The sequence below is a fragment of the Sorex fumeus genome, unplaced genomic scaffold, assembly GCF_029834395.1.
Source record: "Sorex fumeus unplaced genomic scaffold, SorFum_2.1 ptg000030l, whole genome shotgun sequence".
Taxonomy (NCBI): Eukaryota; Metazoa; Chordata; class Mammalia; order Eulipotyphla; family Soricidae; genus Sorex; species Sorex fumeus.
In genome coordinates this window covers 8,514,502-8,530,571 of record NW_026606087.1, presented here as the reverse complement: position 1 = coordinate 8,530,571, position 16,070 = coordinate 8,514,502, and the positions used below count along the sequence as shown (strand labels likewise).

At 41.3% G+C, this 16,070-nt stretch overlaps 1 protein-coding gene across 2 annotated transcripts in view; it reads left to right on the top strand.

Moving 5' to 3' along the window:
- The window catches only part of IPO7 (importin 7), a 70,568-nt gene that overhangs the window by 21,092 nt on the left and 33,406 nt on the right, over positions 1–16,070 (top strand). For both annotated transcript variants that reach the window (XM_056116041.1, XM_056116040.1), the window contains exons 2-5: positions 2,518–2,599; positions 5,789–5,942; positions 6,710–6,868; positions 14,110–14,266. In XM_056116041.1, the coding sequence (XP_055972016.1) occupies positions 2,518–2,599; positions 5,789–5,942; positions 6,710–6,868; positions 14,110–14,266 (552 nt within the window). The remainder of the gene's footprint in view (positions 1–2,517; positions 2,600–5,788; positions 5,943–6,709; positions 6,869–14,109; positions 14,267–16,070) is intronic.

The window sequence follows — 16,070 nt, the reverse complement described above, 5'->3', positions numbered from 1 at the left end:
ACCCATCCCTTCACCAGTGCACATTCCCCATCACCAGTATCCCCAGTATACCCCCACATTCCCATCCTCCCCCTACCTGCATGGAAGATAATATTCCCCATACTCTCTCTCTCTACTTTTGGGCATTATGGTTTGCAATGCAGACACTGAGAGGTTATAATGCTTGCTCCCAAAAAGAATTTACATGCAACTAAGAATAATAATGTGGAAAATTTTAAACACCCACAGATCTAAAAATAATTCAAATCATACAGAATTGTATACCTACTTTTTTATCAATAACTTTTACTTTTTTTTTTTTTTACTTTTATTGAATCACTGAGAGATAGACCCTTACAAAGATTTTGTTCATGGTTGGATTTCAGTCATAATGTTCCAGTACCTATTCCTCCGCCAGTGTACATTTCCTAGCACTAGTGTTCCCAGGTTCCCTCCCCTCACCCCTCAACCCCCCCCCCCCCGTTTTGTGCAGGCGCCCCTCTCTCTCTCTCTCTCTCTCTCTCTCTCTCCCCACCTCCCCTCCTCTCCCTCCCCCTTTTGGGCATCATAATTTGCAATGTTGATGTTGAAAGGTTATAAAAAAATACCCTTTTACCTACTTTTAACCCTCAGATCTTGTCCAGCATGATCATTCCCAGCTATTTGTCATACTGGTTTCTTTACCTTACCTGAACTCTGGCTATAACGTTCTAACTATTGACCTGTCCCCCTAACCCCTGTTTTCCCTGACCATGGATATTAGTCTTCTACTGTATATGTTTTATGTATACCACAAATGAATACAGTCATTCTGTATCTGTCCCTCTCCTTCCGACTCATTTTACTCAGTATGATACTCTCCATGTCCATCCAATTATAGGCAAATTTCATGATTTCATTTTTCTTACAGCTGCATAGTTGGGTACTCAGGTTGTTTTCAGATTCTGGCTACGGTCATTAATGACCATAGAAGAGCAGATGTTGTATCTGCTGTGTGTTTTTGGGCCCCCAGGGTGTATTCCCAGAATTGGTATCTCTGGGTCAAATGAAAGCTCAATTTCTAGTTAGTTGAGAAATGTCCATATTGTTTTCCAAAAAGGCTGGACCAGTCGGCATTCCCACCAACAATGAAGGAGAGTCCCGTTCTCCCCATATCCACGCCAACACTAGTTGCTTTGTTCTTTTGGATGTGTGCCAGTCTCTGTGGTGTGAGATGGTATCTTGTTGTTTTGATCTGCATCTGTCTGATAATTAGTGATGAAGAACATATTTTCATGTGCCTTTAAAATGGCCATTCAGATTTCTTCTTTTAGAACGTTTCTGTTCCGTCACCCCATTTTCTGATGGGATTGGATTTTTTTCTTGTACATCTACTTTTGAATAACTCTGGAAATATATTAAAATGGCATTTTTGGTGTATTTCATTATTTTGGGGTGCGCTGTGTTTTGGGGTCATCAGCAATGTTCGTGTTTAGAATCTACTTTTTTCTGAGCTCAGGGGTCACTCCTGGTATTGCTTGGGAAACCATATGTGGTAGCAGAGATCAGACTGGGGGCAGGCACATACTTGTCAAATGCCTTAACATATATCATCTCTAGGGCCTCTCATTCTTTTCTGTATGTTGTATTGTAAATCCATATGTACATTTAAAATTACCATAATAGTTTTTTGTTTTGTTTTTGAGCCATGCTTGGGGGTGCTGAGGGATCATTCCTGACAGGCTTGGGGACCATAAGTGTGTTGGATCAAACCTGAATTGACTGTATACAAGGGAAACACCCTACCTGCTGTACTGTGGCTCTGGTCCCAATAGTTTGTATTAGTACTTTTACTGTGTTGAAGGGCTGGAACAATAGCACAGCGGGTAGGGCGTTTGCCTTGCGCACAGCCGCCCCTCTCAGAGAGCCCGGCAAGCTACCCAGGGCATCTCGCCCGCATGGCAGAGTCTGGCAAGCTACCTGTGACATATTTGATATGTCAAACACAGTAACAAGTCTCACAATGTTACTGGGCCCCCTCCAGCAAATCAGGGAGGGAGGACAGTGCTACAGTGCTACTCTGTTGAAAATTAGACTTTAAATTTGTATTGAAATATAACATGCAAACCACAAATGATCAAAGGGGTGTATTTAATTATTTTTCATAAACTGAACACTTCTATAAGACGTTTATGTTAATGAAGTATTTACATCTTGAAAACATCCTTAGACTATTTTTACTGATTTAATTTGTTTAGCCACTTACTAGAATGTTTATATGGGAAACTTAATACAAATTAGGGACACAGGTATCACAGGGGTTGTATCTAAGCTACTGAATGTTAATTGAGGATAAATGGGAAATGCAGCAGTATGCAGGCAAATACATACAAACAATTGTTCTGGGAGTTAGAGTATATTGATATTTTAGTTCATTATAGATGTATACTAGGAAATAGGACTGCTTTGCTTTTTTGGATGAGCCTCTTTGATAGATGAGCAGTGGAATATAGTACTGAGAATATTTGCAGAAATTTAAAATGTATTTTCTGTTTGTAGGCACACAAGTCTCTGAATTTTGTTTCAACACTGCTTCAGATTACTATGTCGGAACAACTGGATTTACCTGTGAGACAGGCAGGCAAGTTTTCTGGATTATTTCTTGAGTATATGTAAATGTATTGTTTTAAAGGTTATAATTGAATAGACACATGTTGAAATACTCCTTCATTGACTTGATTTCCTAAAAGTTATTTTTCCTTATGTGTTTATAACAGAATGAACCTTGATATTTGGTAGTGGAATTTACATTGACTTTAAAGAGAAGCATTTGTTTTCCTGTTTGCTTCGCTGGTGGTTGATTCTAAGATAAAAAATTTATCCCATTGTTCCTTAACACTATTTGCTTAGTGTTTTGTTTTATTTTGTCTTTTTGGGTCACACCTGGCATAGTCAGGGATTACTCTTGGATCTGCTCTCCGGAATTACTCCTGGCGGTACTCAGGGCACCGTATGGGATGCCCTACCCTCTGTGTATTCCTCCAGCCCCAGCTATTATTCTTTTAACCATTTAGAAAGCACAATTTCTTTGACTGGAGAGATAGTACAGGGGTTAAAGCATGTGCCTTGTATGCAGACAACATGAGTTTGATTCCTGGCACAGCATATGTTCCTCTGAGCACCACCAGGTATGAACTTAAGTGTCCCCTTCCCCCCAAGAAAACCCACCTTCTTCCCCAAAATAAGAAGTCTTGTGTCCTAGTTTTTAATTTTGTTTGTTTTAATTTGTTTGTTTGTTTGGGGACCACACCAAGCACTACACAGGGCTTACTCCAGGCTCTGTGCTCAGGGATCCAACCTGGGTTGTCCATGTGCAAGACAACCTACTATACTGTCACTCGACTCAGCTGCTGGATTTTGAAAGAAACATTTGTTTTTCTTTGATTACTCTCCGATACCTGTTTGATTTGGGGGCACAGCAAATGGCATTTTGGGTCATCCTGACTTGATGCTTAGAGTTCCTTCTCAGCAGTGCTAGGGATCGAAACAAGGCTTCGCATGCTGTGCTCCATCCATTTACGCGATCCCTAACCCTTGTTTTGTCTTTGTAGTAGATTTCAAGCATTGTGGATGGAGTAGATGAAATCATGTAATGCTTGTAGCACAGTTCTCACTTTACATGTTGTGCTGGATTAAACAACTCTTAAACTAAGCTGAGCAAATAGGAATGTATACTCTATTCCTTTGTGCCTTGTGTTTATTTGGGGATAAGATGTTGGGTCCTACTGACTGTGCTCAGGGCTTACTCCTGGCTCTGTCTGCTGGAATCACTCAGTGCAGGGTTCAGAGGACCATATACAGTGTCAGAAATCAGATCTTCGTAAGCAACATATGAGGCAAGCCCCTTTTCCTCTAATATCTCTCTTTGCGCTCCCTTTTGTGTATTATGGCACACAAAGCTACGCTGTGAGGTGCTTGGATACCAGGTGGTACTGGGGTTGAACCTGGCATCTTACACATGCAAGGACAGTGCCAGGGATCAAATCAGTACTCATCACTTAGCCATATTCTTGGCCTCGATCTTTAATTTTTATTGATTAGTTTACTTCTAAACACTCAGCTGTGCTCGGGGGGGGCATGTGGTCTTAGGGATAAAAATCTAAGTTCCGCTAATAAAAAGTATATGCAGCAACTATTTGAATTATCTCAATGACTAAGAGCTAATCCGTATTTGGTGGGGGTGGTTGGGCCCACAGTTTGAGATACTGAGCTCATGGGTTAGTATTGTCTGGGAATCACAGACAGTGCTGGGGATCAAAATGAAGTCTACCACATAAGGCAAGCATTTTAACCCTCGCACTATTTATTCTCTCCGAGCCACTCCCCCCCCCCTTTTTTTTTTAGACAATCCCATCTGTTATACTAAGGGCTTACTCCTGTCTCTGTGTTCTGCATTGTATCTGGTAGGGTGTGGGGTCCATATGCAGAGCCAAGGGATTGAACCTGGATTAACTGTGCACGCAAGGCACATGCCTTAACTGCTATTCTCTCTGTCCCAAATAAACATTTGTGTATACAACCCCAGCCCTTCTTAAAATTTACTCTTTCTTTTTGGGTCACACCCGGCAATGCCCAGGGGTTACTCCTGGATCTGCACTCAGAAATTAACTTCTGGCGGTGCTTGGGGGGGCATGTGGGATGCTGAGAATCAAACCTGAGTCAGCTCTGTTGCTCCGCGCCCTCCCCCACACCATCCCCCCTTATAATTTTTCACTTTTGCCATACTTCAGGGCAAAGCCTACTTTAATAACCTACCACAGTCTTGCCCCTTAATATCACATTGGGGCATAGATTTACATGAATTTATTTTATTTTTATTTTTTTTGCTTTTTGAGTCACACCCGGCGATGCACAGGGGTTCCTCCTGGCTCTGCACTCAGGAGTTACTCCTGGCGGTGGTCAGGGGACTATATAGGGTTGCTGGCAATCTAACCCGGGTCGGCTGCGTGCAAGGCAAACGCCCTACCTGCTGTGCTATCTCTCCAGCCCCTACATGAATTAATTTTAGAAGTGACATAGGCATGTTTATTATTTTGTCCTTAGAAGTTTTGTGTAGAAAAATAATTGGTAAAATATACATAGTGCCAGGAGATGGCTCAAAGAATTGAAGCACTCCAACTTTGCATGTTGGAGTCTGGGGTTAGATTCCAATTGGGACAGTATAGCTAGTACAGTGGGTATGGCTTTTGCCATGCATCTCATATGGTCCCCACAGCACTGCCAGTAATAATTTCTGAATGCAGATGTCAAAGTGATAGGTCGAATTTTTTCCTTACATGAGACTGACCTGGGTCTGATCCCTAGCACCTCAGATGGTCTCCCAAGCCTTCCAGGAGTTATCTCTGAGTGCAGAGCCAGGAGTAAGCCCAGAGTACCTCTGGGTATGGCGCAAAAACAAGAGGATTCCAGAACCTCCTGCTCTTTGCCTTAAGCAGATCTCAAGTGCTGAGACAGGAGTAACCACCAAGGACTGCTATGGGTCCCAAAACAAAACAACCCCAAAAATATAAATAGCTTTCCTACAGAAAAATGGATAAACTCTGTCATGAGTGTGATATAAAAATTAATAGCCATTTTATAGTTTATTTGTAACAATCTCTTTGGGGAATTACTAGCTGTTTTGATTATTCACACTTTAAATAATGGCCTGCAGTATTTTGTTTTTGAAAGGGATATCTTTATTAATTACTGGTCTGAAAGAAGATAAGATGTAGACTGTTATAAGGGATATTCACAGTAAATACTATTGTCAAATTTATGTGTATTTTAGGTGTTATCTATTTGAAAAATATGATAACACAGTATTGGCCTGATCGGGAAGCAGCATCAGGGGACATATCCCCTTATACTATACCAGAAGAAGACCGACACTGTATTCGAGAAAATATTGTAGAAGCCATTATTCACTCTCCTGAGCTCATCAGGTAAAATATGTGTGTGTGTGTGTGTGTGTGTGTGTGTGTGTGTGTGTGTGTGTGTATATTCTGAACTTCGCTGTATTGGCAGGTATATGACTTGAGGGTAGAAGAGCTAGGTAATGTGTAGAGGGAAGACGTTTAGATGTACTGACCTGTTTTTATAGCTAAAAATTTAGTGATTGCTGTTAACAGAATTCCTTTTTGTTTTGTTTTCTTAATACAGTTGAATTTCATAAAACCAAACATTTTCAAATTAGAGTAATTGGTTTATCATTAATATTTATATATAATGATGTGCTTTAGGAGTGCACCATTAAAATTAGACATTTATACATGCTATAGCAGTCCAAGATAGATTATATTGTTGGGGTGGAAGTAAGGATAAAGGGGATAGTAGTTTTGGGTAAAATTGAATGGTGCTTTTTGTTTGCTTAAAGAGTTGCTGAGTTAAAATAATAATTTTTTTTTCCCCGAGATGGATGTGTTAGACCAAGTAAATCTGGGAACTTCTGGACAAATCATGCTGCTTTTTTTTTTTTTTTTTTTGGCTTTTTTTGGGTCAGACCCAAAAAATGTTTTAAATGAAACTTATCAGTTAATGGGATTGAAAATTGGACACCACCCCTCCCCCCATCACCTGTATATTGGTTTTTTTAAAATCAGAAAGAACAGATAGTTTTTGTTGAGTTACTCTGATCCGCATAGCCTTTTACTTCATATGAGTTAATTTATCTGGGTGGCACTTCTTCCTACTGTTTATTTTTTGCTTTCAGAGTACAGCTGACAACATGCATTCATCATATTATCAAACATGATTATCCCAGCCGTTGGACTGCCATTGTAGACAAAATTGGCTACTATCTTCAGTCTGATAACAGTGCTTGTTGGCTCGGAATTCTTCTTTGCCTTTATCAGCTTGTGAAAAATTACGAGTAAGTGTTTTTCTCAATTCCTTTTAAGAGTTTGGAGAATTATAAAAAAATCTGAAATTTTTGATTTAATGTCTAAAATTATATTTGTACGTGTATTAAAATTAGCATATTATATGTTGATAGAGCTTTTTAAATTCTGAAATCTCTTGTTGACCTAACCATGAAATTCCTTATGCCCTTTAAAAAAAAAATCAGACCAGATAGTACAGTGAAAAGGGGGCTTGCTTTGCACACAGCCAACCCAGGTTCAGTCCTTCGCAGCGTATATGCTCCCCCTAATCCTGCAAGAAGTAAACCCTAAATGCAAGCAGGAGTAAGCTCTGAACAGTGCCAGATATGGCCCAACTCTCCCTGCTGTGACACCTCCCCCACCTTCCCAATGCATTGTTTTCACCTAAATAAAGATTGTCTCTTAACTCTTCAGTAAGAATTCTTTAGTATATATACTGCTATAAGACCCCAGTGGACCCTAATGTGACTCAGGGTAGAGAGTGAGCGATTTTAAATTTGGAAAATTGTCCCAGGATAGCTCAGTACTGAAGCACTTGGCCTTGCATGTGGAAAGTTCTAGGTTTGATTCCTGGCACCAAAAACAAAACACCAAAAAAATTTGAAGCAGATTAGATTGGCTTCTCATGAATTTTGATCTCTTGATAAGTTTTTTTGTTTGCTTTTTGTTTTTGTTGTTTTTTAAACATTTTTAGGTCACACCCAGAGATGCTCAGGTGCTACTCCTGGCTGTGCACTCAGGAGTTACTCTTGGTGGTGCTGGGGGACCATATGGGATGCCAGGGTTCGAACCTGGGTCAGCCATATGCAAAGTAAATGCCCTCCCCGCTGTGCTACCTCTCTGGCCCCGATCTCTGGATAAGTTTTAAAAACATCCAAGTAATTATTTTATTGGCATGGCAATGCTAGGAATTGAATCCTTAGACAGGGTCTTACAGATAAAATAAGAATAATGCTTTGAATATTTTGTTTGGCTGTGCTCTAGGCTTACTCCTGACTCTGTGCTCAGGGATCAGTTCTCGTAGTGCTTGGGGAAACCATTTGTGTACTGGGGATTCAAACTGGGTTCCATTTCATGCAAGGCAAGTGCCTTAGCCCTTGTACTATTTGTCCAACTCCAGATATAGTCATTTTTAATCATTGTATTCTGAGGAATTCATAGTTTGCGTGTGTGTAGTTGAGTAAATTGTGGCTCGTCTAATTATCAGGACATATATTGGACAAAAATAATTTTTGCTGTGGTTTAGGAAACAGGAAAACATCTAGCCCTGGAAGATGAGGTGTAGCTCTGAAAGAGGAAGTCATTGTACAAGGAGTTCTCTCCTTTGAGTGGTGAAAGTAATAAAAATGGTAGGCACTTAAAAATTCTGCTAGAAAATTATGAGGAAGTAAGATGAGAAAAACTTATACCATGAAGGTTACTTTATTTCTAGTCCTAACAGCTACACAGATGCCATTGTGATCCCTCTACTTCTGGGACTTGTTTTTAGCCTCCAAAACCCTTTTTGGGTTTCAACTCAAAGTAGCTGCTGAACTGCTGCTTTTGTTGTTAGCAGGAGAGAAATATACCATTTACAGCATTGGTACTGGTGTTTTTTTGTGTTCCCACCAGCTACCCATCTTCCTGCTAAGGAATGTTCCAGATGTTGCTCCAACTTCTGTCAGAGTGCCAGTTGTAGTTCTGGTAAGTGAGTGACTAAAATGAGAGACATGCTGTCCTTTCGTTGAGATCAAGTCTCTCCTGTCCTACAGTCTTAGCAGGAGAGTATGTGACAAGGATTTTTTTACTGGGAGGCTGCTACAATTTTGGAATTCCACTTGATTTTCAGCCAGTTTTTAGTTGTGGAGCATAAGGTGTTCACAAGGGATCTGTGTGGACTGAAGCAATAATAAGACAATTCATGGAGAAATTGGAAGTTTTGGTTTTCTTCAGGAACTTAGATCCTTAGGAAATATTGTCAGTTGAAGGAGCACAGGGATATTTGAAGAGGAAGGCATGTCATACAATATGATCCCCAAGAGAAAAATGCATTGAGGTGGAAATAAGATACTGGTGAGTAATGGTTAGCCCACTTAAATGGTCTAGATAATATTTGAGAAATTGAAGCTAAATTTGGACTGGTAAACTGGTAGTAGACTTTTATTTAGTATTACATTTTCTTGCTTTCAGAAACTTTAGATGCTATAAGATAATCATTTGTTTCCTACCATAAATTGCTGCCATACCTATTATAACTTAGATTAAAATTAGTAACACCCAACTTCCAGTCTACTCCCAGAGAGGGGAGATATGTTTAACAAGAGGGGGTTTGAAATCCTCTTAATGTAATCACATGGGTGGGATAAATGGAGAAAGGTTTATAATAATACAATTCTCATTTATTATCAGGAAGAATACAGTGGGAATTATAGTTTGTATAATCAGTGCAAATGGCTTTTATGAGTTGTTACTGTTTCATCAACTCAGAAGATATGTGCAGATAATATTTGGGTTTTTGTTGTACTTAGAATCTAACCCAGTGCTTCAGGCTTCCGGGACAGGTGCTCTTCTTCTGAGCTACATCCCTGACATTTTAAAGGTAGCCAGGGATGGGGCTGGAGGGATAGTATAGTGGTAGGGCGTTTGTTTGCCTTGCACGCGGCCAACCCAGGTTCGATCCCCAGCATCCTATATGGTCCCTCAAGCACCACCAGGAGTAATTCCTGAGCATCACCGGGTGTGACCCAAAAAGCCCAAAATAAAAATAAAAATAATAAAGGTAGCTGTGTAAACACACAAAAAATAAAAGGCCGGCGGTCAGGCCGCTTTCCCACTCCAGGGAGGTCGATGGCGATGGTCAGGCGATGGAAGGAAACGGGGGCCAGGCTGGTTGGTCTTAGCAGCAGTTTATTACATGGAAGAGATGTATGTCATGGAGGCCCCAGGATCTCTCAAGCACATGCGCCCTTGTTCTCTCCGCTTCTGTCCTCAGCCCCATCTTCCCAGGTTCTCTGGTGCACGTGTGTCCCCCCTCCCCCCCCAAGAGCCCTGAAATCTCCCTTATATAGATCATAGTACCTCTAAAGGGCGCAATATAGTGATGTCATCAAAAGGAGTTACAGAAAGAACACTGAGGCAAAGCATACATTGTTTCTTTACATCCGCAGGCCAGTAATCCTGGCCTCACCTTTTTACAAGCTACAAGCATTTAGATTAGCACAACAAAGACCAGTCTGCTAAAGCTTAGAATCCCCAAAATCAGCCAGCCTGGAGCCAGGCATCTACTTCCCAAAGACAGGCCTGGTTTAGCACCTGGGAACTGTATACCTAAGGCCGGCTAGGTTCCTGTGAGATAAGAGAAACTACCTCAATATACTGAAATCATTTACTGAAGGCAGTTTGAAGGGGAGAAAGTTCAGTCTCATCCAAGCTAGTCAGGACACACAGGAAAACTGCTTCTAGGACGTGTTTCTCCTCTCCTTGTCCAACCAACATATAAGCATACATAATATTAATCATTTTGTATGGACACAGTAAGAAATACTTCGAGCTTATAGAATTGCTCTCCTAGGGCCATCTCGATCTCAGACTGCAGTGCTCAGGCCAGATATCTTTCCTATTCCTAGCAGCAGGGCCCTAGTCTCGTCATTACTATTGGATCATGACATCATTTGCCTATGATCAACCTCTTAACTTATAGTTAAGAATCGTGGCACCTTGGCCTGGCCCATCGCGATGCCAGGGTAGCACATAACTTACCGGCTTGCCCTGGTTCCATCCAGTCCCACGTCGGGACCCTGCCCTTGGGGTGCTAGGAAGTGAGGGCATCTGAGGCTTAAATTGAGAAGGCAGATGCCCAGGAGTGAATAATATCCAAAGCCAATTAATTCCTAAGTTATAAAGCATAATATTAATTAATTGTCTTCCTGTATCTATACAAAAGGACATTGCATTAAAGTAAGCTGCTCAAAGACATAAGGAGAGGAGAAAGGCAATATTAACTTACAATACAGCTTCAGTGTCTAAGAAGGATGAGACCTTACAAATTGGTTGGGGAAGAGAGCATAGAAGTGGTTACAGACTGACAAAGTAATGGGAGTGACTCGGGAGCACTGTGAAGGGTACAGTCTGATAAACCTAAGCTCCGTGTACTCCAACAGGTAGCCAGGGAGAAGTAGCATAGAGGGTAAAGTGCTTGCTTTGCATACACGGATTCAATCCCTCACAGGCATTGTGATCCCCCAAGCCTATCTGGAGTGATCCATGAGTACAGAACCAGGAGTGAGCTCTAAGCACAGCAGAATTTGGCCCCAAAACAAAAACAGATAGCTTTCAAAAGTGAAATGGTATAAGGTAAGAACTACTTACCTTACATCCTTCTCACTCTGGTTTAAATTCCTGTGCCATGTGTCATTGTTGAGTGTGTTTCTAAAAATGAAAAATTAAAAGTGTAATCTAGGATTGTTGATAGCTTGTGTTTAGGATGTGTGAGGCTCTGAGTTCTGTATCTAGGACCACACAGCACCTAATTCTACCAGGCCAAGCAGCCCTGGGCACCACTACTTCTTACAGTCCTTCAGGTTCATTAATTAATATTTAAAATGTCACCTCATTATTTATTTTTGGTTTGGGAGTCATACCTAGCAGTACTCATGGGCTGTTTTTTATATTTTTAGTGTTTGGGGGTCTGTATGTGGTGCCAGGGTTCAAACATTATAGAAACATAACACTCCCATTTCCATCCACTGTACTCTCTCTTAAACCTCAATTAAATTTTCAGTCATTGTAAGTGTGAATGTTTTTCTTGTTTTATTCTTTGCAATTTATTGTTTCACATTACACCAGTAGGAAGTTTTTATTCAGATTAAATCTTTTTTGTTTGTTTTTGCACTACACCTGGCGGTGCTCAGGGCTTATTCCTGACTGTACTCAGAAATCACTCCTGGTGGTGCTGGGGGGACCATATGGGATGCTGGGGATAAAACTTGGGTCTGCCACATGCAAAGCAAGTGTCCTACCCGATAAACTATCTCTCTGATCCTTCAGATCTTAATTCTCAATATCTTCCCCACCCCCACTCTAAAAACTGCTAATATATCAAAAAAATGGTTTCCTCATAGGGAAAACCAGTCTATAAAGATGGAAGTTTTACTTTTTAAAATAGTGACTTATTAACTGATAATCTATATTTCGCAAAGCTATTCTGTTTGATTTTTTTTAATTATATAAGCTAGTTTTTTTCTATATGTCTATGAATTTGATTAACTGAAAAAACCAGGAGCTGGAGAGATAGTACAGTGGGACGGGCATTTGCCTTGCATGTGGCTGACCTGGATTTGATTCCTGGTACCCCATATGGTCTCCCTAACCCTGCTAGGAGTTGTTCTATGAGCTGAACTAGGAATAAATCCTGAGTATCACCAGAAGTGGCGCGCGCGCACACACACACACGCACACACACACACACACACACACACACACACAATCTTTTCATAATACTTTGATCATGCTAAGTACATATATAAAATACACAAACAGAAATGGGTGGATTTGGCCAGCAGTTCTCTTTTTCTTCTTTTTTTACTTTCTATTTTAGGCCCATACCTAGTAGCGCTCAGGGATTATTCCAGCTCATTATTGGGAAAGTCATGACGTACTGGCAATTGAACCTGGGTCTCCTACATGCAAAGCATATGCTCCATCCCATTCCTCCTACCCTAAGTTATCCTTTCTTTCTTTAACCATGTCCTTGGTACAAAATATGAATAGAAATTTCCATATAATTAGAAGGGTAATAAAGCTTACATAATGTTTGGTGAAATTCCTGTTGAAATCTTGAATAATGACACCCTAAGCAGTAGTTGAACTCTTTGCTGCATCTGCTACAAAAAAATATTTGATGAGGGTGGGGGTGGGGAAGAGTACAGCAGGTAGGATGTTTGCCTTGCACAGGGCCAGTCCCCAGCACTCCATATGGTCCCCTGAGCCTAGGCATGTGTGGCTCCAACACATACCCCCACCCCAATTATTATTATTATTGTTGTTGTTATTATTATTTAATTCAGGTATATTAGTGAGCATACTTTACATGCTGGAGTCATGATCAGTCCTCAGTACTGCATAGTCCTCCTGTAGCACAGGGCGTAATCCTGATCATACAGTAGATTCGGCACCACCAGGTTTGGCCAAATGGAAACAATAGCAACCGCATTCAACAACTAATGGAATAGATATCAGATTTTGTTGATAGATGGATTAGCAAAGAGCTAGTTTATGTTACTTTTAGAAATAAAACACGTTCTGCTTTATAGATAAAACCTTTTGGGGCTGGAGCGATAGCACAGCAGGTAGAGCGTTTGCCTTGCACATGGCTGATCCAGTTTCAATTCCCAGGCTGACTCAGGTTCGATTCCCAGCATCCCAGATGGTCTCCCAAGCACCGCCAGGAGTAATTCCTGAGTGCAGAGCCAGGAGTAACTCCTGAGCATTGCCAGATTTGACCCAAAAAGCAAAAAAAAAAAAATTTATTTATTATTTATTTATTTATTTATTGGTTTTTGGGGCCAAACCTAGCTGTTTTCAGTGCTGACTCCTGGCTCTGCACTTTGGGATTGCTCCTGGCCAGCTTTCTGGATCATATGGAGTAGTAGGGATTGAACCCCAGTTGGCTGCATGCAGAGCCAAGTGCCTTATCTTAATCTCTGAACTAGCTATACTATCAGGGCCATATAGATAAAACTTCTGATTGGTGCTCTTGAGTGTAAATTATGCAAGGGTAATAATGATGTAACAAGTTGTATATGGATCAACTGACTGTTCACAAGTTCTGTTATAGTGCATCAATTGTATCAGTATTTATAATTAAGAGACAGCACAGTGAAGTGGTTATGAGGGAAAACCCTGCATTTTGACTGCTGATGTTTTTGCTTGGAATTTATATTGGCACAAGTATTGAAGATGTGTGTCTTTTTCTTCAACTGTAAAAGGAAAGGGTGGGTGATAAAGGGGCTTTGAAGAGATGGCTTTATGGTACATACTCAGTAAACATTAAATACTCAGTCATAGCTTTTCTCAAGGAGCCTTGTGGATGATTCCCATTGTCATCCAAAGGTCATCCCTTTAGATGACCTTTCTTGTAATCTAAAGTTGGTTAAGTTTTTGCATATATTTATGTGAGCAAGTAGTTTAAATTTATACTGTATATAGTTGGGAGACAAATTCTTACAGAATTAGTTTGTATTCCTACCCAAAGGTACAAGAAGCCAGAGGAACGAAGTCCATTGGTAGCAGCAATGCAGCATTTTCTGCCAGTTCTGAAGGACCGTTTTATCCAACTTCTTTCTGATCAGTCTGATCAATCTGTCCTCATCCAGAAACAGATTTTCAAGATCTTCTATGCTCTTGTTCAGGTAATTTATTTAATATTTTGGTTTTGGAGTTGGGGAGTAATCACTCAGCAGTGTTTAGGGGCTTATTACTCCACGGTGGTTGCCTGAGAGATAAGGTAAAGGTAAAGGCCCTCCCGTTGATCATCGATTTGCTCGAGCGGGCCCAGTAACGTCTCCATTGGAGACTTTGTTGTTACTGTGTCTGGCATATCGAATACGTCATGGGGAGCTTGCCAGGCTCTGCCGTGCGGGCAAGATACTCTCGGTAGCTTGCCGGGCTCTCCGAGAGGGGCGGAGGAATCGAACTCGGGCCGGCCATGTTGGCTGCGTGCAAGGCAAACGCCCTACCGCTGTGCTATCACTCCAGCCCTAAGATCTAGATAAAGTGTAAGAATTTTTGGAGGGGGATGTGCATTCGGGCCACATTTGGTGGTGCTAGAATTTTCTTCTGACTCTCCCTTCAGGGATCATTCCAGAGTGCTCACTGTCTGCAAGATAAACACCCACCCTGACAACTGTATTATTGCTCCAGCCCCAAGTGCATTATTTTCTTGTCAGTTCGGTGCCAGACGTATGCGTGCCAAGTACACTTTACCCAGTACATAAACAATTCTAATACATTTTTATTTATTCAATGGAAGGGATATATTCCAAGAGTGCTCAGGATGTCCAGAGATGGACCATATGATCTTGTGTCCAACTGTTTAGACTTGAGTACAGGACTTCATCCTGTCAGTATTGAGAGCCACCACCAGGGCTTCACCTGGCAGTGCTCAGGGATCTTGCTTTGTTGGGATTTGAACTAGGTGTCCTTGATGCAAGGCATGTGCTCAACCCTTTAAGTTTCCTCTCTGGCCCTGTATAATTTCTTTAAAATGATTCTAATTGAGACAAGAAAGATAGTATAGTAGGTAAGACAACTTGCTTGCATTTGGCCAGCCTGTGTTCAATCCCTGGCATCGCATATGATCCCCCAAATTCTGCAGGAGAGATTTTGACACTTTATATTTGAGGGGCACATCTGCCAGTGCTCAGGGCTTATTCCTGACTCTGCATTCAGCGATCCCTTCTGGTGGGCTTGGTGGACCATATGGTCTGCCCAGGATTGAACTTGGGTCAGTTGCGTGCAAGGCAAGTGCCCTACCCACTTATACTACCTCTCTGGCCCTGGATATATTTTTTCTGTTTTGCTGGGATGAGAGGTAGCACACTTGGTGTTGCTGGAGATGGGGGATTAAGCAGGGGGTGCCCATTTTGTGCCAAAAGAACCCTGGTTTCATATGCAAACATATCACCTGTCATGTGAGCTATTTCTCCAGTCCAGAATCCAACGTTTTTTAGTTTTGCTTATACATGCATGCTTAACCCTAGCCATGGTGCTTGTCAAATCACGTATCATGATAAAAGTAAGTTGCTTACCAGTACTTTGGGAATCAGAATAAGTATGTCCACTGTCTTTGGTGTACTTTACCATTGTATATAACTTACCAAAACTACCAGGTAAAAACATTGCTCGTGGAGAGATGCAGAGATAGTCCAGTTGTTAGAGTGTTTGACTTGCAGATGGCTGGCCTGGGTTCAATACCTGGCACCCCATGTAGGTCCCACTGCTCTGCCAGTGCAGCCCCAAAAAGGAGGGAAAAAAACCTTTGTTTTGGGGGACACACTCAGTGATGCTTGGGACTTACTCTTGGCTTTGCACTCAGGAACTATCTTGTGGGGGTGCTCAGGGGACCATATAGGATGTCAAGGATTGAATGAAGATAGGTTGGTCACACACAAAGCAAATACCGTATGTGTTGTGTTCTCCAGCCTGAAAATTTTT